A 20,626-nucleotide genomic window follows, 5' to 3' on the forward strand; every position below is an offset into this window, starting at 1 on the left:
AATAATTGTAATTTATTAAACCAATTTTGGTGCAAACCCCCCACAATTTATTATTATTTTTACGTAATAAGTTTATAATTTCAAAGTTTCATGAGAGGATATAGTAAATTATATATCCAAATTACGTTACTCGTACCATAATAATGAACTAAATAAATAAATAAGGAAGTAGGAACTGATTCAGCGGAAACTACTATTATCAAAATGCAATTGTTGATATTAAAAAAAATAAAATAAACCATTTCCTATAGTTTATTGCTATCTTTTGCGCAAATAAATAAACATAAAATGTAATAGTATGGGAAAATAACAATACTTAAACAATACAAAGCATCTTCATTTATATAACAGTCTAATAGGTTAAATTCATTTTGGTTAATCGAGACTGTTCAAGCACCAACTCAGAAAGATAATACCTTACTCTTCTAAATATGTATGACAAAAATTTTGGTTGAATTAAATTGAAAGAAATGAGCTTTGTGATGGATGCCCGTCAAAGGATGGAAGATGGTTATAAACCAATTTGTTTATCAAGTAAGCAAAAATTTGTGACAATATAATCGATTCAAAATTTAATTTACTTTTTTTAGAGTATTTTTTTAAAATTTTAATTTAATCTTGAAAAATAGATTTCATATAACTGCTGTCAGCTTACAAAGAAAGTGTTAATTTATAAATAACTTTTCTTATTAAAACTGAACAAAACTCTCCACTCTGATTAATCATCAACCAATGCAGTTAACTTATTAAATCTACCTTTAGAGTAAAAGAGTAACTTGATCTGAAGAGTTACTTTTGAACTTGATGAAATCAAGGAATACTTACGATTTTGTGGAATAGTTTCCTCCGATTTGTAAAGAATGGTCAGATTTTCTGATTACTCTGAGAGCCGTCGGAGCAGTAAATATACCAGATACTCCATGTTCTTGTACAACCCTGAGGAATATAATAAAAAATAAATAAATCTCTCAGTTTATATTCAGTGATAATTTGGTAGATAAATGAGAAAATTCAATTTTACCTAAAGTATTGTCCAGGATGTGGTGTCCTGTCTGGCTTTCCTTCGTACATGACAGAGGTTACAGCTGCACATAAAGGTCCGTAACATATGTAACTGTGTCCAACCACCCAGCCCATATCGGAAGCTGCCCACCATACATCTTTATCACTGTCCATGTTGTATATGGACTTCATTGACCATGTTAAGGTTGCTAAATGACTTCCAGTTGGTCGGACAACTCCTTTAGGTTGACCTGTAATTCAATCGATTTATTTAATTTTTTTTTTCCAATTAAGGACCACTGAGAGGCACAAAGATTTAGAATATAACTTTTACTCGAAAATATAAGCCGAAATACAAATTATATTGATTGGCTGGGACAAGAAGTACAATTTTTTTTCTTGAAAGTTCGACGTTTCAGTCACCTCTGATGTCCTTCAGAAAGAGCGTGTAACGGAGGTGGAACTTTTAAAAGAAAATCTGTACTATTTCTAACTATTTTAGACAAAGGGGGATGCTGCCAGTCTACAAAGAAAGTGTTAATTTAAAAATAAATTTTCTTCTTAAAACTGAACAAATCTTTTCACTCTGATTAATTATCAATGCAGTTATTTATTAAATTCGATAGCTGAACGTAAAGCCAGACTAAAAATATAGTTAATAATATTACATTAATTATATTGTAATATATTATATTAAGATAAAAACGAATAAGCTTAATAATGACTTAATGTGGTTATTAAGTGATGGAGGAGTTGAATTTGAAGCAGCAAGCATACATAGAAGTACTTTAGATTGAAAAGTTGAACTGGAGAGCATATGAAACAGTATAAAGAGATGATAAGTTAAAATTTAAGATAATTTTATACGATTTTTTGTAAATTAATCTGTAAACAATTTATTTTAATAAGTTTTATAAGGAGAAAAGATAGTTGCTTAAATTAAATTATTTATCAAATTACTCAAAAGTGACTCTATTCAGATCTATAGTCATTATTTTGTTTATGTCTGTAAAATAGTAATGATAAGGATAAGTTTATCTAATAGAGTATGAAGGCAGACTACTATCGATGTAGTTGATCTTTGTGTGACGTGTGAGATACTTTGAGTTTTAAGATGATGTATGGGTCAAAGAATCCCAAAAACATATCAGAATAATTCATATGAGAAGTTTGCCTCTTAGTTTTTATTCATTTTTTTTTTTAATAACTTCTTTAAATTAAATGGCTGTTGCTAATTTTGTAGTAGCCATCTTTTGTAACAATACCACATCATAGTATTGTTGATACGCTTTGTTTATTGTTAGTTTATGGTTAGGTGAGTGGGATTATCCGAGAACTTTGTTTATACAGACCAAACAATCTGTTTATCGATGAGTACGTTGTTGATATTCGGGTTTTCAATGTTGTTGTTGTTATGGATCAATTGTTTTCTATAATGTTTTCGTAATTTGTGGTATTTTTCTAATATTACCTATGCAAATCTTTCACTTATTTTGTTAAAAAGTTTTGTTATTTGTAAATGTAATGAAAATGTCACAAATTATGTAGGGAATTTGTTAAACTCTTAAAACATATACCTTTGCAGATTGTCTTGATTAAAAAAAGATCTACTTTACTACAAGGCTAATAAGTATTTTTGTATCATTTGCAATAAAATGTTTTTAACATATCAAATATTTGAAGGGCTATCTATCTAAACATTGTATTATACTATAAACTGATGATATTACCAGTAGTCCCTGACGTGTATAGTATGTATAATGGGTGGTTGGATTCAACAGGAACGCAAGGATGTGGCTGACTTGCCTCCAAAGCCTCGTCCCAGTCAATATCCATGCCTGGAGTCAGCGGGCAGCACTCGACGTTACGCCTTTGAAATATTATACATTTTCGTGGTTTATCTACAGAAGCGGCGATTGCTTCATTCAATATATCCTTATATCTGCAATATAAATTAGAAAACTTCTATTAATTATCCGATTATCAATAAAACTCATGAAGTTTAAATTAAATATAATATAAATATAAAGGAATAGCAAGTATAAATTGTTTACCCATTGTTATTTATTTAGAGAACTATTGACACTTTAAAACTGCTTAAAATGGTTTGGCGATTTGGTTATGAGCATGGACATGTGACTTGAAGGCCCCAAGTTGAATCTGCGAGTAACTACTAAATGTGCCTTTTATGGAAAAGTTAAGTTTTTGCTCTCCTACCATTTGACCGTTAATTTTAATGTTAATTACTATTATTAAATAATTCATTTACTACCTTGTAATACATTCTTATTCAAGTTTGAAAATTTCGTATTAACCATTTCAGTGATTAAAATCTGTTTTAAAACAATGATACCTCTTTAAAGCATCCATTCCAAATTTAGACATTTCCTTTTAAACTGGAATTTTTATTATCTGATAACTTTCCCTTAATAAAACTACGAACAGGTACAAAAAAAAAAAATGAAAATTTATTTTTTATATATTATTTAAATGCACAGTGTTGGGGTCAAAAGTTTTAATAAACTACGATATTTTTTTAATTTCCCGCCACAGAATAAGAAAATGACAAACTTGTAGCCAGAACTCCCAATATAAATTGTTCAATAGTAAAAATGAATTAACGGTGATAGATTTGTAAAAGTGCAGTTAGCATTATAAGATTAAAGAAATTATTGAAACCACATTCATGATATTGAAAAAAAAGAAGCAGAAACCTAATCGTGGTTACCTTAATTTAATCGTTTACTTAATATGGCAAATTTTGGGTTTAAATCTTGAAAAAGTGACCGCCTCGTCTATTTGGAATTGAGTCGCTAAAGAGTTGTTAAAATATAAAAAACTCATAGACGGCTCTTCTTCGTAAGTATTTTCCTAAATTGGATCATAAAAGCTTTTTAAAATTGCATTACGATGAAAATAAGGTTAAGTAAAGTAAATAGAGTACTTTGAATAATTAGACAACTTTAATTTGCTATTCGATTTTGTATTTCTAAAGCAAATACTCCCAAAGTAAACCTAGGAAATTAGTAACATTACTTTTGTATTAAAACAACAAGAAGATAGTTAGGTATTTGTATTAATTTCTGCCAAAACTTAGTGAAAATTGAACTGATAAAGTAGAAATATTTTTATTAGAAAAGACTTGTTGCTTTTTCTCCCTCTCTTCCAGAATATAACCTTTCTTTGAACTAACAGTTTCAATTTGCATGTCATTTTGCATTCAAAGAAGACAGAATCATGTGATTAACATTGATAATTAAAAGTCGTTTATTCAGCTATTATCTGCGCGAATATCAAAACGATAAAAGTATTTCCTATTTTTCAATCTTATTGCGTACGATGACATAAGAAAATTTATCTCCTTTCACAAAGGCAAAATAATTTTTTTTTTTTTTTAAATCATTTATTTAGTTACAATCATCGCATTTTGCGTTATAAGCAACAATGATAACAATAAATAACAGTATAACGGAGTGGAGAAGTTACCCAGCGGCAACACTCCAAAAACATTTTACTTTCTACTGACTCTCTTCATCAGAGAGGATATCGCGAGGTCGTCTAGAAGTGTTGTCTGGAAATGTTCTTGAAGATAGATGTTGTACCAGTGGATTGTGATGAGATTGAATGTTAAGATGGAATTTTCTGTATCGTGTTTTAGCAACTTGTGTGACGAAAGGAATGTTCAAGTCTGTGTGAATGGTTTGATTGGTGACGTAGAAAGGAGCGTTTATAGAGCGAAGAATTTTAGATTGCAAGGACTGGATCCTTTGCTGATTTGAGCGTTTGGTTGAACCCCACAATTCGATGATGCCATAAGCCCAGACTGGCTTTAATATACTTACATATATAAGTCTTTTGTTGTCCAGAGTGAGTTTTGATCTGTTGTCGTGTAGTTTTTTCAGTTGTCTGTTGCAGCCTCTGTTGAGTTCTGTTCTCTTAAGTCGAGTAAAATAAAAATTAAGCAAGAAGGTTTAGACTCTAAAAAATTACACAGCATCTTCATGGGTGAGAGTTTTTTGTTCATTGCCATAAATTATTTACATCAACTCTAGGAAATACGTCAATATGAAATCAAATTATGTACTAAAATTAAAGTTCCTTAGGTCCGCAACGCCTCATGAAGTTCAATAGTCCATTCATGTTTTATTAAAAAATAATTCCATCAAGGTGTAGGTAGATGATATTTAAAAAAGAAGAGAAAAAGGAGAAAAAAAATATTTTAAAAGCCGTATAATGATCTGCAATAAAACTAGATTGTCACAGAAACACGCATTTCTTCTAGCTACATTTCATCCATTATAGAAGGGCGTACCTTGCTTTTACCCCGTACACTTTCACGTACTGTTTCTCTTTTTTATCTGCTTTTTCTCTAACTCTTACATTACATACCTTAATGCAAGCTATGTTCCTTCAGTCTGAAAGGAAAATTAGCTGAGGAGATTCTCAAATATATATGTATATAAAAAAGAACTGGATATTATTCATATTTTTCTCTTTGTAAGATAAAGTTCATCCATGTAAACTTGACAGTTCTCATATATTTTTTTACTTCCATTACTCAAATAAGTGAAAAAAGGTATTATTTTTTTTAGGACAGACTTCCGATTTTATGTTTACGACCGAAAATATGACGTTTGGAGGTCCTCTTAGTTCGAAAATATAATTTTTTAAATAAATTGGTCACTGTAATTCAGAAAATTCAAATTTGATAGTTCGGTTAAGAGGTGCAGAAAAGAGGACGTCACAATAAGATTTTGGAAAACTACTAAACACAATAATTTTCTTTTTTGTTTAGGCTTTAAACAATTTAAAATATAAAAGAAAAAAGTTTTAAAAATGGTTTTAACCATTTTCTTTTATCTTCTAGTCTTAGTTCTAATGTTCCATTATGTTCATTGTACTGTCTCACCATCTATACAGGGTGAACCAGTAACTATTGTCCATAGGCCTACTGTGTGTAGTACGAGGGTCGTTTGAAAAGTCCGTGCAAAGTCAGAAAGATAGCACCACTGGCGCGTATCGAGGTTATGTTTAGTTAGTAGCATCTCTTGGAAGAACACACACCAAGTTTCAGCCAGATCGGTCTATTTCTTTGTGTTTGGCATTCGTTTGAATCGAGGAAGTCGAGTGATTTTCAAAAAATGGATGAAAAAGAATTTCGTGTGTTGATTAAACACTACTTTATGAAAGGCAAAACGCCTCAGGAGACTAAAGAGAAGCTTGATAAACATTATGGTGACTCTGCACCTTCGATTAGAACAGTTTATAAGTGGTTTCAAAATTTTCGGAGTGGCCATATGGGCACAAGTGACGCTGAACGTTCTGGACGCCCTGTTGAGGTTACTACTCCAGAAATCATTGATAAAATCCATGATATGGTGATGGATGACAGAAGAGTGAAGGTGCGTGAGATTGCTAGTGCTGTGGGCATCTTGAATGAACGGGTACATAATATTTTGCATCATACATTTGGAACATGACAAAGCTATCCGCAAGATGGGTGCCGCGATTGCTCACGCTTGACCAAAAACGAAATCGTGTGAAGTGTTGCAAGGACGGTTTGCAGCTGTTCCAGAAGAATTCGCAGGACTTTAAGCGTCGTTTCGTCACTGTGGATGAAACATGGATACATCACTACACTCCTGAGACCAAAGAACAATCTAAACAATGGGTTACCAAGGGGGAATCTGCGCCAAAAAAGGCGAAGACCGTTCCTTCGGCCGGAAAGATTATGGCGACTGTCTTTTGTGATTCGCAAGGAATAATCCTCATCGACTATCTGGAAAAGGGTAAAACAATTACAGGTGCATATTATTCATCGTTATTGGACCGTTTGAAAACCGAGCTGCAAGAAAAACGCCCACGATTGGCCCACCAAAAAAGTCCTTTTCCATCACGACAACGCATCAGCTCACACCTCAGCAGTTGTGGTCGCTAAATTAATGGAAATAGGGTTCCAACTCGTTTCACATCCCCCCTATTCTCCAGACTTGGCTCCCTCGGACTACTATTTGTTCCCCAATATGAAGAAATGGCTGGCGGGAAAAAGATTTTATTCAAACGAGGAGGTGATTGCAGAAACGAATGGCTATTTTTCAGACTTGGACAAATCCTATTATTCGAAAGGGATCAACAAACTAGAGCAGCGTTGGACGAAGTGTATAAGCCTAAAAGGAGACTATGTTGAAAAATAAAAAAGGTGTACCCCAAAAAATTAAGTAGTTTTTATTTTTGCACTGACTTTTCAAACGACCCTCTTACATCTCAAGTGGAGTTCAATGACGTATTGACCAGCTTCATATTTTCCACTCTTCTTGAGTGACACTTAATTTTTTTTTTCTAAAAACATTATTTTTTTTGCAATAAAAATGTTATTACTCAAAAAGTTCTAGTCAGAATTCGATTCTGATAACACGGTCAGAAAGACAGATAAATTGACACCATTTCGAAGCACAAATTATTCTCCAAACAGCCTCAATCTTCCTCCGAATACTGGGAAAATAAGAGTAATTTTTAAGAAAACTTAGGCCCTTACGTGATCATTATCATACCTAGGTGCTGGCACTTTTTATAAAAGTTTCCTTGTTTAATGGGCTTTCTAACGGTATATCATTTTCCAGAATTCCTTTTATCTTCGTACGTGAAATTACGTTTTGTTTTGCAAGAAAACGTGTTCAAGAGCACTCAACAGTGTTAGTTTATCAAGTTGTTTAATTCATTGAAAACTCTTTTAGATAGACCATTAGTCAATTTTAAAGTAGGCTGTCTTAAAATAAGAAAGTCAAAGGTTACAAATTGCACTTTAAACATTTACTTCTGATCTCACTGAAATATTAGAGAAAATGTTAGGAAATATTTTGAACAAGTATTTGATAAACTAACACTGTTGAGTGCTCTTGAACACGTTTTCTTGTAAAACAAAATGTAATTTCTCGTCCGAAGATAAAAGGAATCCAGGAAAATGATGTACTGTTGGAAAGCCCATTAGACAAGGAAACTTATATAAAAAGTGCTAGTATCTAGGTCTGATAATGATCACATAAGGACCTAATGAGTTTTCTTAAAAATTTCGATTACTTTTATGTTCCCAGTTTCCGGAGGAAGATTGAGGCTGTTTGGAGAATAACTTATGCTTCGAAATGGTGTCAATTTTTAGAAAATTTATCTGTCTTTCTAACCGTGTCATCAGAATCGAATTCGGACTAAAACTTTCTGAGTAATAACATTTTTATTGCAAAAAAAAAGTAGTGTTTTTAGAAAAAATATTAAGTGACGTCACTCAAGAACAGTGGAAAATATGAAGTTGGCCTATACGTCATTGAACTCCACTTTAGATGTACTACACATATTAGGCCTATGGACATTACTTACTGGTTCACCCTGTATATGTTGCTAAGAATCGAATGTGGGACTAAATTTCCAAATTATAGAAAATAAGTGATTCAGAATTACAGCTTAACTGAATTTTTATTCCGGTATATTAAGATTTTTTTGAAAAACGACTCCTACAATTTTATTGAAACGTCAAAAAAAAAGAGATATTACAGCAGATATTAATCTGATATTATTATTAAAATAAAATAAAACGCCTAAACAATGCTAATAGCCGACTTACCTAATAATTTTATTTGGTTCAATTCCACAGCTTGCTGCAATTATAACTTTAGGAGTAGCATGTTCTATTCTTACACAAAGCTCTCTGGCTGCGAAACCTGTAAAAAAAAAAAAAAAAATTACAGATATTATATACTTTTATTAATTTACATAATTAATTTAATTGATTTAGGATAGATAATAAAGCATATAATTACCGCCAAACACTACGGAATGTACAGCTCCTATTCTTACAGTCGCTAGCATAGCAATTATTGTCTCCGGTATTAATGGCATATAGATTAATACACGATCTCCCATCTTAACTCCATTACTAACCAAAACTCCTGCGAGCTTTGATACCTGTAATTATTATTTTTTTTTTTTTTTTTTTTTTTTTTTTTTTTTTTTTTTGGCGCATCAACAGCTGAGGTCATTAGCGCCCGGAGCTTTTTCCAGTGCACTGCCGGCCTCCGGACAGTGTTCTCTCGTTACAGACAACACTGTCCATCACCGGACAGTGAGCTGTAAGAAGCTCCTAGGAAGAGAAAATCTAAGGGTCAGCTGCTGGATTCGAACCCGGGACCTCCGCGTGGGAGTCCAGTATGCTAACCTCATAGCTAATCCCTTCCCTACCTGTAATTATTGAAAATATTATCAAATTAAAACGCCTAAACAATTATATTTTTATAATATAATTTCCGCTTATATTTTCCGAGCTTAAAAAAATAAATAATGGGATGATTTCCAGAACAAGGCGTACTTTCACGAATTTCAAATCTTTAAAAGTACTCCATTTCACATTGAGAAAGAAAATAGAATGTATTTCTTGCACAGATCAGAGAATAGTTTAACTAAAAGTTGGAATGTTTGGTTTAAAAATTCTCTATTACTGGACCCGCAATATCCCTAATTTGCTCTTAAAAGTCTTTAACTATTGTTAGAGGAAGTGGTGGTAATGTGGAACCCTGCTGGTATTATGGAACCCCTTTAATATTTTGGCAGCAAGTGATCTTGTGTTAACAGTATTCGGCTCAAACTGTAGCCAGATAGCGGTAGTGTGCAAAGCAGGTGGTTGGTTCAATTGCTACTGTATGTTCATTTTGAAATTTTCAATTTTGTTTTTATCGATTCTTGAAAACTTTAAGAAGGCAAATTCAAACTGTTATTTTTGTTTTGTTATCAAAATAGTAGTAGTTATCCGCACTATATATTGGTTCAAACGGATGTATTGCAGCGATTTTCATTTGTGAATCAGTTCTTATGTCTCCCAATCTTTTTTGGTGACATAGCGATCCAAGATAGCGATGCTTGCAAAATGGAACCCCATGAATGCTGGTAATATGGAATCCTGTTCTGCACTCGCAGCAGAAAAATTTCATGGGGTTCCATATTGCAAGCAAATCACTTATATTTCTGGGGAAAACAGGAGAAGAATCTAAAAAATGGGGCTAAAAAAAAAGCTGCTGATTTTATTTATCTATTTTGAGTGGTGCAGGGTACTGCGACCATTAAGATCTACTGTGCTCCTCTGGAGGTGACTGGAAGTTCCTAAAAGAACTTTCTACAGTTCCAGATTTCGATGAGAGAGTTCCAAGGAGAATATGACCTCCTTCTGGTGTCTGAATCTTCCTTGGACAATAGATTCGCAGACAGGAAGTGTGAAGGAGTTTTCTCTTATTTTCCCGCAGAATGATGATTTCCTTGCCGTCCCGTTTCAGACCCAGCTTCTTTAGATACCTTTTTAATGTTTCACTCCAAGAAGGCTGGATCAGAGAATAGATTTGCAAACTCCACTTCTCTCTTCAACTCCTTTCAAAAAACAAACATCGCCGCTCCCCAGCAAAATGGATCAGCCTCCCAGCCATTAAAAAGGTTTTGGCGCTTTCAATCTCGATGGCATCGAAGTAGGGTAACTCCATTATCTCTGCCCAAGTCATTGCATTTGCCAAGGCATTCCTAACCTAACCTATCCTCCAGCTGATAAAAAAAAGAAGATTAGCGCTTTTATGATAAGCTGGCTCTCGGTGAGGTCATCTATCTTTAGATCCCGATAATTTCTGTCGATGTTAAACTAAACAGTTGCAGTACAAAAGAATTAATCGAAGTAGACCACTATCGAGTGGCTATCTATTTATAACTACGCACTTCGCGAAACAAATTGTGTATACTCATTCTTAAAAAGCAGTTTAATTTAAAAAATATGAAAATTCGAAATTATAAATGAATTATTAGGCGCTTTTCTTGTATAATAAAATGGTAAAAGTAAGACGGCTCGAAGGTAACATCAGACAAACCAGTCTTTTTTGAAATTCAAATATTCCATAAATATTTGCGAAAAAACATTAATATTCCGTGGATAATGAAGAATTATATGTAATTTAAAATTTAATGTCCCATTTTGGTTTATGAAGATCTATAAATTCAATCGTCCTTCATTTACATAAAGGTTGGAAGTCGTGAGAAATTTTTGCTTGTAAATTAAAATATTCATTCTTCATTTCACAATCACCGTTATATGATATTGAAAACTATTTTTCGGCAAATATTTAATAACCATAGTCTATAAAAAGTCATTAAACAAATTTAGGTCATTGGTGCTCGCAGAGTTTTTTGGTGCATTGTTTGATATCAAGACAATGTTTGCCCGTCGCAGACAACACTACCACGTAATGTGAGCTTTAAGAGATTCTTTTGATGAAAAAATCTAAAAGCAGGCATTTGAATTCGAATCCGGCTTTGCAATATCCAATATCCTCCTCTCCTCTGAGCTAATTTCTTCCAAACATTTGTATTAACAATAGGGTTTAGATAAGGCGTATTGTAAAATAAATAAATGATATAAAAATAAAATAAATGAACTTATGTTTACTTTAATAAATTTAAAGTACAACAAGAGAAATTTTGCAAGATAGCATGACAATGTGTACGAGGGTCGTTTGAAAAGTCCGTGCAAAGTCAGAGAGATAGCACTACTGGCGCGTATCGAGGTTATGTTTAGTTAGTAGCATCTCTTGGAAGAACACACACCAAGTTTCAGCCAGATCGGTCTATTTCTTTGTGTTTGGCATTCGTTTGAATCGAGGAAGTCGAGTGATTTTCAAAAAATGGACGAAAAAGAATTTCGTGTGTTGATTAAACACTACTTTATGAAAGGCAAAACGCCTCAGGAGACTAAAGAGAAGCTTGATAAACATTATGGTGACTCTGCACCTTCGATTAGAACAGTTTATAAGTGGTTTCAAAATTTTCGGAGTGGCCATATGGGCACAAGTGACGCTGAACGTTCTGGACGCCCTGTTCAGGTTACTACTCCAGAAATCATTGATAAAATCCATGATATGGTGATGGATGACAGATGAGTGAAGGTGCGTGAGATTGCTAGTGCTGTGGGCATCTCGAATGAACGGGTACATAATATTTTGCATCAACATTTGGACATGACAAAGCTATCCGCAAGATGGGTGCCGCGATTGACCAAAAACGAAATCGTGTGAAGTGTTGCAAGGACGGTTTGCAGCTGTTCCAGAAGAATCCGCAGGGCTTTAAGCGTCGTTTCGTCACTGTGGATGAAACATGGATACATCACTACACTTCTGAGACCAAAGAACAATCTAAACAATGTGTTACCAAGGGGGAATCTGCGCGAAAAAAGGCGAAGACCGTTCCTTCGGCCGGAAAGATTATGGCGACTGTCTTTTGGGATTCGCAAGGAATAATCCTCATCGACTATCTGGAAAAGGGTAAAACTATTACAGGTGCATATTATTCATCGTTATTGGACCGTTTGAAAACCGAGCTGCAATAAAAACGCCCACGATTGGCCCACAAAAAAGTCTTTTTCCATCACGACAACTCACCAGCTCACACCTCAGCAGTTGTGGTCGCAAAATTAATGGAAATAGGGTTCCAACTCGTTTCACATCCCCCCTATTCTCCTGACTTGGCTCCCTCGGACTACTATTTGTTCCCCAATTTGAAGAAATGGCTGGCGGGAAAAAGATTTTATTCAAACGAGGAGGTGATTGCAGAAACGAATGGCTATTTTTAAGACTTGGACAAATCCTATTATTCGGAAGGGATCAACAAACTAGAGCAGCGTTGGACGAAGTGTATAAGCCTAAAAGGAGACTATGTTGAAAAATAAAAAAGGTTTACCCCAAAAAATTAAGTAGTTTTTATTTTTGCACGGACTTTTGAAACGACCCTCGTACTATGCAAGCAAGTTGTCTATGCTAATGGTGTCTATGCAAAGTGGAAATATGCTAATGAATTGTTTTCAAGATACGTCACATACGACTAAATCATCAATGATGATTCCAAGGTACTCTATCGTGAAATGAGCACGTTAGTTCACTAACAACTTCACATAAGAAAATCAATGTGTCCTGTTTCAACAGGATTTCATATTTAGGTGTCAGGTTACGAAACTTTCTCTTACAAAAAAGAAGAAAAACTAGCAATTTTAAGGTGAGAGAAAAAACACATTGCAACAGTTGCATTAAATATAAGCTCAGGACAGAAAATATGTCCGTCGAATGTTCGGCCACAAATTAATTTGTAACAGATTTCATGAGTTAGATGTCCGTACACAACGTTTAGAAATGATAACGAAGGAAAATTTGTTATGTCAGTAACATAACAACGTAAGTCTAACTAATCGTTATCGATAACATTTCGAATAATTTTTTAATAAGAAATTATGTATTTTTATTCCCATGTGGTTTAATAGTCTAATTGTGAGTTATTTATTTGTAATATTTAGGCCCTGAGGAAGACAATAAATTTGTCGAAACGTTGGCTTAAAAACGGAGTTGTTTCTATACTTTTTTTATTTTGACCAAATCCTCGTTAGTTTAATCCTAAACATTACAATCACTAAAAGATATTACAAGTTAATATTTTAGTTAAACTTTGAGGTGATAAAACGCTACCATGAAAAATGTTTACATTTGATAATAATTAATCAAATAAGCACTGAAGATTAGGTCGAAAGTTTGGCAAAGATAATTAAAAATAGGACTAAAATTTCAATAATTTCGTTCCCAACTTGTATTTATTCTTTTTTAACATTCAAATCGTCTAGCCTATGGGACTGACTTTACTGTACTTTCTTATCAATCTATTATATTAAGTATATACACTGGTAATTACTGTCGAACTTACCTTTTCTTGGAGTTCTTTATAAGTCACTTTTCGTATAGAATTTGTGACCGGACTGTCGTGTATTAAAGCAACCTTATTTCCTTTTCCTGCTAAAACATGTCTGTCTACTGCATTGTAACATGCATTCAACTCTCCACCCACATACCTGTAACAGAGGATCTAATAAGTGCGAATAATTGGGCACAGCCAAGAATAATTGCATACACTGTGGTGTGATCAAGTACTTAATATTCTTGGTCTATTATTTTAATGCTTTACAAACTTAAAAAAATCTTTGAATATGTCAGGAAATATTCATTCACTTAGACTGGCTCAAAGGTTAGGATTTCCTCCTCTGAAGATTTAGGACTCCCTATACTTAAGAACTATTTACCCGTTTAAACCGTCGTAACATGCATGTTTATTGTATTTCTGACCGGAATAACACTTTCATCCCATATCAAGAAAAAGGTTGTGAAATAATAAATTGACTTACTTAGCCTAACAAGCTGAACTCGCATCTTAACCAGTTAAGCGTCTTATGGATAAATTTTCCAGTTAAGCGTGGAATTTAGTTTAAAAAAAAACCCACAGTGTGCGGAATTAAAATCAGACAATGACGTGTGTACACGTCGAACGCAGGGCAAAACAACCAAAAGTTTACAACGTCATAATAGTCACTGCAAGCACTTTTGCTGCAATTTCCGGGGCTTGAGATTACAGAGTATTCTGTGCTCATTCAAAATCTTCACGTATGCATTGCTCTAGTTAACTAGGGAAACAAGAGCTTTTACAAGGAAGAAAAGAGCTTTGAATTCTGTGCAAAATTAAATCTTGCTCGTACTGGAGGTCTGAATCTCACTCTAAGGTAAAAACGGCGTTGCACAAGGGTTGAGAGCTTCTATTTGTGTGCGTAATTCCCAATCTCTAATGCGGAGACCAAACATGTACCAACCACTTATCATTTGGCTGACTCCCTCCACCCCCTCCGTATAAAATACTTGGCAGTTCTATTGGTAAGATAAAGGAAACATCCCACCAAAATAATGTTCTTATTGTATCCTATTAAAATTTCGAATTTTTGTAGTTAATGGCAATTTTATATTTTTCACAACGAGTATAGGGTGAAGGGACCAGTAATTGACTGCTTAAGAAAAAATTCAAGTTTAAGATATAATATCTTCCGTTATTTTGGCTCCAGGTGTAGGTTGTAAATTTGTACCGCTCCAGTAGGATGTATTTTATTAATATTTTAAAAGCAGTAAATTCGATCTTTATGTCAACCAAAAATGATTTTATTTGTAAGTATGTCAATGACCCAGTAATTGACATACCGAATTTTCGGTGGAACCAGTGTTTGACATGGGGTGGGACCAGTAATTGACATACAAATATATTCATGAAATTACATAAGGTATGCATTCAAAATCACTTTTAAATCTAAATAAATCACTTAATCACCTAAATCACTTTTTCAACTGGATTTATAACAAAAATTAGTCTTATTCATAATTAATTACAATGTTTTTAAATAGGCAAACCTAAATAATCTAATATTTTTTTCAACGTTACCCTTTTTTATGCAGTTTTTGACGATCAACCCTTACACAACTGTCCTACCGGACAATTTTAATTAAGTCCAATCCAAGACAGGTAATTTGAAGGACAGCCCTTACTTTCAATAGTACCAAGGAGATATTAGCTAACATTCTAGTTAGATCGTACACAATGTCTTTCGGCTCGCTTTTATCTCTTTCTCTCAACTCTTCCGCTCTCTTATCCTTTCAAGTTTCCGCTAAATATTTTGTTACTTAAACCTTTTTTTGGGAACGTTTTTGGTTCTCACTTTACCAAACTAACCTCTCTACTTCCGATTAGACTATGTGGTCACATCCTTGTTTTATCCATTCCGCCTATAACGCTGCTACCGATGGCATCTACGCGTTTTTGTGTTCGAGTTGTTGGTGCTTTCTAGTGAACCAAATTTCTCCTACGCTACCCTTCTTTTGGAGCGCTTCGCTAATATTTTCCACAATCTGTGCTGCCAGTGTCATTTGCTTCGAAAGCAAACTATCTGAATGTAATTCATTCTTACTTTCTGCATTTATTCAGTATTTTATTGTTTATTATTACTGAGTTACCTCTTGGGCACGTTCATCGCGTCCTGCCACAGGTTGTATGCATTCGCACTTATAACAGTAATAAATAAATGAAACGTCAATGAAAAAAAAAAAAGCTAGATTAAAAAATATATATCTGTTATTGACTCTTTAACGTGGAAAAAATAGGTATTAAAATACACATACCTACAAATAAATCACTGATATTCACATAACTAGGTAACCAATTGACAAAAATATGTGTTATTAAAATAGGCACACCATAAAAGAAAAAATGAATGAAAAAACACAATATTCTTTCGGAATAGATAGGAATTGAACATCATAATATATCTTATGTAATTGATAATTAGCCACTTGAAATCACAAGCCATTTGAAAACCTCACTCATCAACGGTTTTATTCAATTGGTAACGTTCTCCATAAAGTAGTATATGGCGATCCAACCTTCACGTGTTTAGGAATTAAAAATGGTTTTCAAACCGATTTCATTTTTTTTTAATACAGTTTAGCCTATTTAGCCTATGGGATGCTATATATTCGTCTTCGGTCAACATGTTTGTCAATTGGTAAATACAATAGATCTTACAATCTTTTTTATGTTATTAATGTGTAACATCACAAAGTCACCAACTTCTCCACGTATATTTGATTTCGCACCTCGTACTTCTCTTGAGGGAGCTTCATTTTTCCTCTGGCCATTTTCTTTGATGGAATTCTACGGTTTAGCCATTTCCTCCCTTTCTTCTTTGTCATGTGGCTAGGACCCAAAACTGAGGGAGAATGAGAGATTTTCCAACTCCGATAAGTGGGCGTCGTTTTTATCAATCAAGTAGGCCTCAGAAGCTGTTCGGCGATCACGATTATACCAGTTTGTTGTTCATACCATTGTTGATCTCTACAGAATAATCATTCTGCATGCCCTCTTGAAATAAGGCGTACATTTGCTAATTCATTAATTTAAACATATTTTGTTGGAAGTTTTACTATTTATTTTACGAGGGTCGATTGAAAAGTCCGTGCAAAGTCAGAGAGATAGCACCACTGGCGCGTATCGAGGTTATGTTTAGTAAGTAGCATCTCTTGGAAGAACACACACCAAGTTTCAGCCAGATCGGTCTATTTCTTTGTGTTTGGCATTCGTTTGAATCGAGGAAGTCGAGTGATTTTCAAAAAATGGACGAAAAAGAATTTCGTTTGTTGATTAAACACTACTTTATGAAAGGCAAAACGCCTCAGGAGACTAAAGAGAAGCTTGATAAACATTATGGTGACTCTGCACCTTCGATTAGAACAGTTTATCAGTGGTTTCAAAATTTTCGGAGTGGCCATATGGGCACAAGTGACGCTGAACGTTCTGGACGCCCTGTTGAGGTTACTACTCCAGAAATCATTGGTAAAATCCATGATATGGTGATGGATGACAGAAGAGTGAAGGTGCGTGAGATTGCTAGTGCTGTGGGCATCTTGAATGAACGGGTACATAATATTTTCCATCAACATTTGGACATGACAAAGCTATCCGCAAGATGGGTGCCGCGATTGCTCACGCTTGACCAAAAACGAAATCGTGTGAAGTGTTGCAAGGACGGTTTGCAGCTGTTCCAGAAGAATTCGCAGGACTTTAAGCGTCGTTTCGTCACTGTGGATGAAACATGGATACATCACTACACTCCTGAGACCAAAGAACAATCTAAACAATGGGTTACCAAGGGGGAATCTGCGCCAAAAAAGGCGAAGACCGTTCCTTCGGCCGGAAAGATTATGGCGACTGTCTTTTGGGATTCGCAAGGAATAATCCTCATCGACTATCTGGAAAAGAGTAAAACTATTACAGGTGCATATTATTCATCGTTATTGGACCGTTTGAAAACCGAGCTGCAAGAAAAACGCCCACGATTGGCCCACAAAAAAGTCCTTTTCCATCACGACAACGCACCAGCTCACACCTCAGCAGTTGTGGTCGCAAAATTAATGGAAATAGGGTTCCAACTCGTTTCACATCCCCCTATTCTCCAGACTTCGCTCCCTCGGACTACTATTTGTTCCCCAATATGAAGAAATGGCTGGCGGGAAAAAGATTTTATTCAAACGAGGAGGTGATTGCAGAAACGAATGGCTATTTTTCAGACTTGGACAAATCCTATTATTCGGAAGGGATCAACAAACTAGAGCAGCGTTGGAAGAAGTGTATAAGCCTAAAAGGAGACTATGTTGAAAAATAAAAAAGGTTTACCCCAAAAAATTAAGTAGTTTTTATTTTTGCACGGACTTTTCAAACGACCCTCGTATGTTGCCGATTTTTATCAATGATTTTATTTTACAATGTATTGAATTTTTAATTATAATAAAATTTATCAACCTATCTTATCATTTTCCCAGGAAGTCAATCACTGGTTTCAAAAAAAAAGCTGTAGGACTAGTAATTGACATACCTGTCAATTACTGGGCAAATTACCGTTTCAAGGACCAGTGATTGACAGCCCCATTTTAATCCTCAATGCTTCTTATAATTAAAAAAAAAACTACATAAATGAAATCTACAAGTAATACTAATTATAACAGAACCTTGATAACCACACGAATATATGAACAAATAAGCGAAAAATAAGAAAAAAGGAAAATTATTTTCTTATCAATCCTCCTTAGCAACGGCTTGTTTTTTCCTTGATTTTGAACTTTTTACACAAATAACCTTCCACTGATACCAAGGAACCTTCCAATAATTAATATTTTTCTGGAACTGCTGCCCAAAGGCTTCTCAATAACGAAATTGAAAGAATCACCACTAAAAACGGCTCATATCCCTTATAATACCAGTTTATTTCTGGTACGTCAATTACTGGTGCCCAGTCAATTACTGGTCCCTTCACCCTACACGTCGAACGCACCGTAACAGAGATTTGGTATGACGTGTATTATTTACCATTTAGTGAAAGGTTCATCAGTGTTATCTATCACTTTTGACCAAGGTGTATACCAGTCCAGTACTGAACCGACTTCAGCCCATAACTTTTCCGGTTCTTCCAGAGATTTCCGGAACATATCCAAATAGTGCATTGAGTGGCCATTTTCAATCGTTTCAGCTAAAACATATACACATATAATTAAAAAATGGTAGAATACAAATAAATATAAATCACCATTTATAGATAATTAATGTTTCTTTATCAGTGACTGGAGGAGCGATAATATGAATGCTTCATTTGCCGAATCGATTAACTCCACTTTCTGAATTTTAGCAAAAATGCTAAATTGCTCCTAACTGTATAATAGTCAAAACAAATTTCGATGATAATAATTATTAACACTACTAAATGACAAAATGTTTTATCCATTGAATAATGAATAATTTATTTCAGAAGCCAATCTGATTAACTCCTTATTCTAAATTGTAATAAAAATTTAGTTAAATCACTTTACACAACGCAATTGACGACTTCTTAAACATCTATTAAACACGATTATTATAAAAATCGACATGACGGGAGTTCAAATTCACCTAACAAAGAAGACATCATTTATATTGTTGAAGAATCAATGTAACCCAAGTAATAATACTTGTAGTATTTGTAACAGAACAGTTATTACTAATTTTTGCTAAAATCTTTAATAAAAATTGTATTTAATGAAGTTTTACTGTAATCAAAATATAAATTTAAGACTGAATTTGAATTAATCACTATCTTTCACTTGCCAAATCGATTAACTTCCCTAATCACGTAAAAATTGTCGTAATAATAACGATATATTCCATCTTATACTTTTAATATGTCGTTAGACAGAAAAATACATCTTCAGCAATACAGTCTACATCGTTTATTTGAATCTATTGTTTAACGGGAATTTTAAAAAACAATATATTGTAACGAAGTTGACCTGAGCATAGAAGAAAGGCCTAGATTGTTCTAGGGGTTGAGCGATCAAAGTCAGTAACAGGCCGCCACTGCATAAACAAAAGGGCGGTATCTACCTGTGGCAGAGAAGAAAGGCCTAGATTGTTCTAGGGGTTAAGCAACCAAAGTCGGTATCAGGCCACCACTGTGTAGACAAAAGGGCCGGTCTCTACCTGAACTAGAAAGGAAAGGGCTAGATTGTTCAAGGAGTTAGTGACCTGTGTATAAGCCAGCTAAGGGAAAGGCCTCAGTTGGGGTGGTGGCATATGTGTTTTCCCAGCCAGTGATTGACAGGTAGGAGCGAGACAGAGAGTAGGAGGAGGGCGGCCCCAGCTGAGGTGGTGGCAGTATGTTTTCTCCAGCCAATGAACGTCAGGAGGGCGTGGAAACTTATGCTCAGAGAGTTGGAGGAGGGCAGTCCCAGTTGGAGGGGCACACGCAGTTAAAGGGAGTTCTTAACGAGTTTTTAGAGTTTTAAGGAGTTATTAGAGTTGTTAATCAGTTTTAATCAGTTAGTTTTGAGTGAGTCTTGGAGAGACGTTAGTTTGGAGAGACACTTTGGAAGTGACAGTTTGAGAGAGTCAGTGTTGCGGAGTGCTTCAGTGGTAGCTAGTCAGGCGGTTAGTCAGTTAGTGAGTAGAGCTTTGTTTGTGTAGCAGAGACTAGTGCAATTCGGTGCAGTGCGGACCAGTGGTCAGTCGGGGAACAGTTTTGTGGCGTTACGTAGTGAGTAAGTAACAGTAAACTGTTGTGATTGTTGTAAATGGTGACTGTAATGAATAATAATAATAATAATAATAATAATAGAGAGATTTATTAACATCAGTAATATACATTTACATAAATGTTTTTGTTCAACTAATCTCTACT

The 20,626-nt window shown here is 34.4% G+C and overlaps 3 protein-coding genes across 7 annotated transcripts in view; 2 read left to right on the plus strand and 1 right to left on the minus strand.

Annotated features, from left to right (window-relative positions):
- Nucleotides 1-20,626, plus strand: part of LOC141452295 (uncharacterized) — a 592,044-nt gene that overhangs the window by 464,524 nt on the left and 106,894 nt on the right. The gene's annotated exons all lie outside the window — the stretch shown is intronic.
- The window catches only part of LOC141452302 (acyl-CoA synthetase short-chain family member 3, mitochondrial), a 54,127-nt gene that overhangs the window by 7,474 nt on the left and 26,027 nt on the right, over nucleotides 1-20,626 (minus strand). For both annotated transcript variants that reach the window (XM_074124296.1, XM_074124297.1), the window contains 7 exons: nucleotides 18,787-18,946; nucleotides 13,762-13,906; nucleotides 8,814-8,958; nucleotides 8,618-8,714; nucleotides 2,733-2,944; nucleotides 1,022-1,253; nucleotides 826-936 (listed from right to left, as the gene is read on the minus strand). In XM_074124296.1, coding sequence (XP_073980397.1) covers nucleotides 826-936; nucleotides 1,022-1,253; nucleotides 2,733-2,944; nucleotides 8,618-8,714; nucleotides 8,814-8,958; nucleotides 13,762-13,906; nucleotides 18,787-18,946 — 1,102 coding nt within the window. The remainder of the gene's footprint in view (nucleotides 1-825; nucleotides 937-1,021; nucleotides 1,254-2,732; nucleotides 2,945-8,617; nucleotides 8,715-8,813; nucleotides 8,959-13,761; nucleotides 13,907-18,786; nucleotides 18,947-20,626) is intronic.
- LOC141452335 (uncharacterized) overlaps nucleotides 387-20,626 on the plus strand; it is a 94,777-nt gene continuing 74,537 nt past the window's right edge. The window contains exon 1 of the mRNA XM_074124369.1: nucleotides 387-534. Coding sequence (XP_073980470.1) covers nucleotides 471-534 — 64 coding nt within the window. The 5' untranslated portion in view covers nucleotides 387-470. The remainder of the gene's footprint in view (nucleotides 535-20,626) is intronic.

This window comes from Rhodnius prolixus, unplaced genomic scaffold (genome assembly GCF_049639745.1).
Source record: "Rhodnius prolixus isolate KJV_2025 unplaced genomic scaffold, Rpr scaffold_3, whole genome shotgun sequence".
NCBI lineage: Eukaryota > Metazoa > Arthropoda > Insecta > Hemiptera > Reduviidae > Rhodnius > Rhodnius prolixus.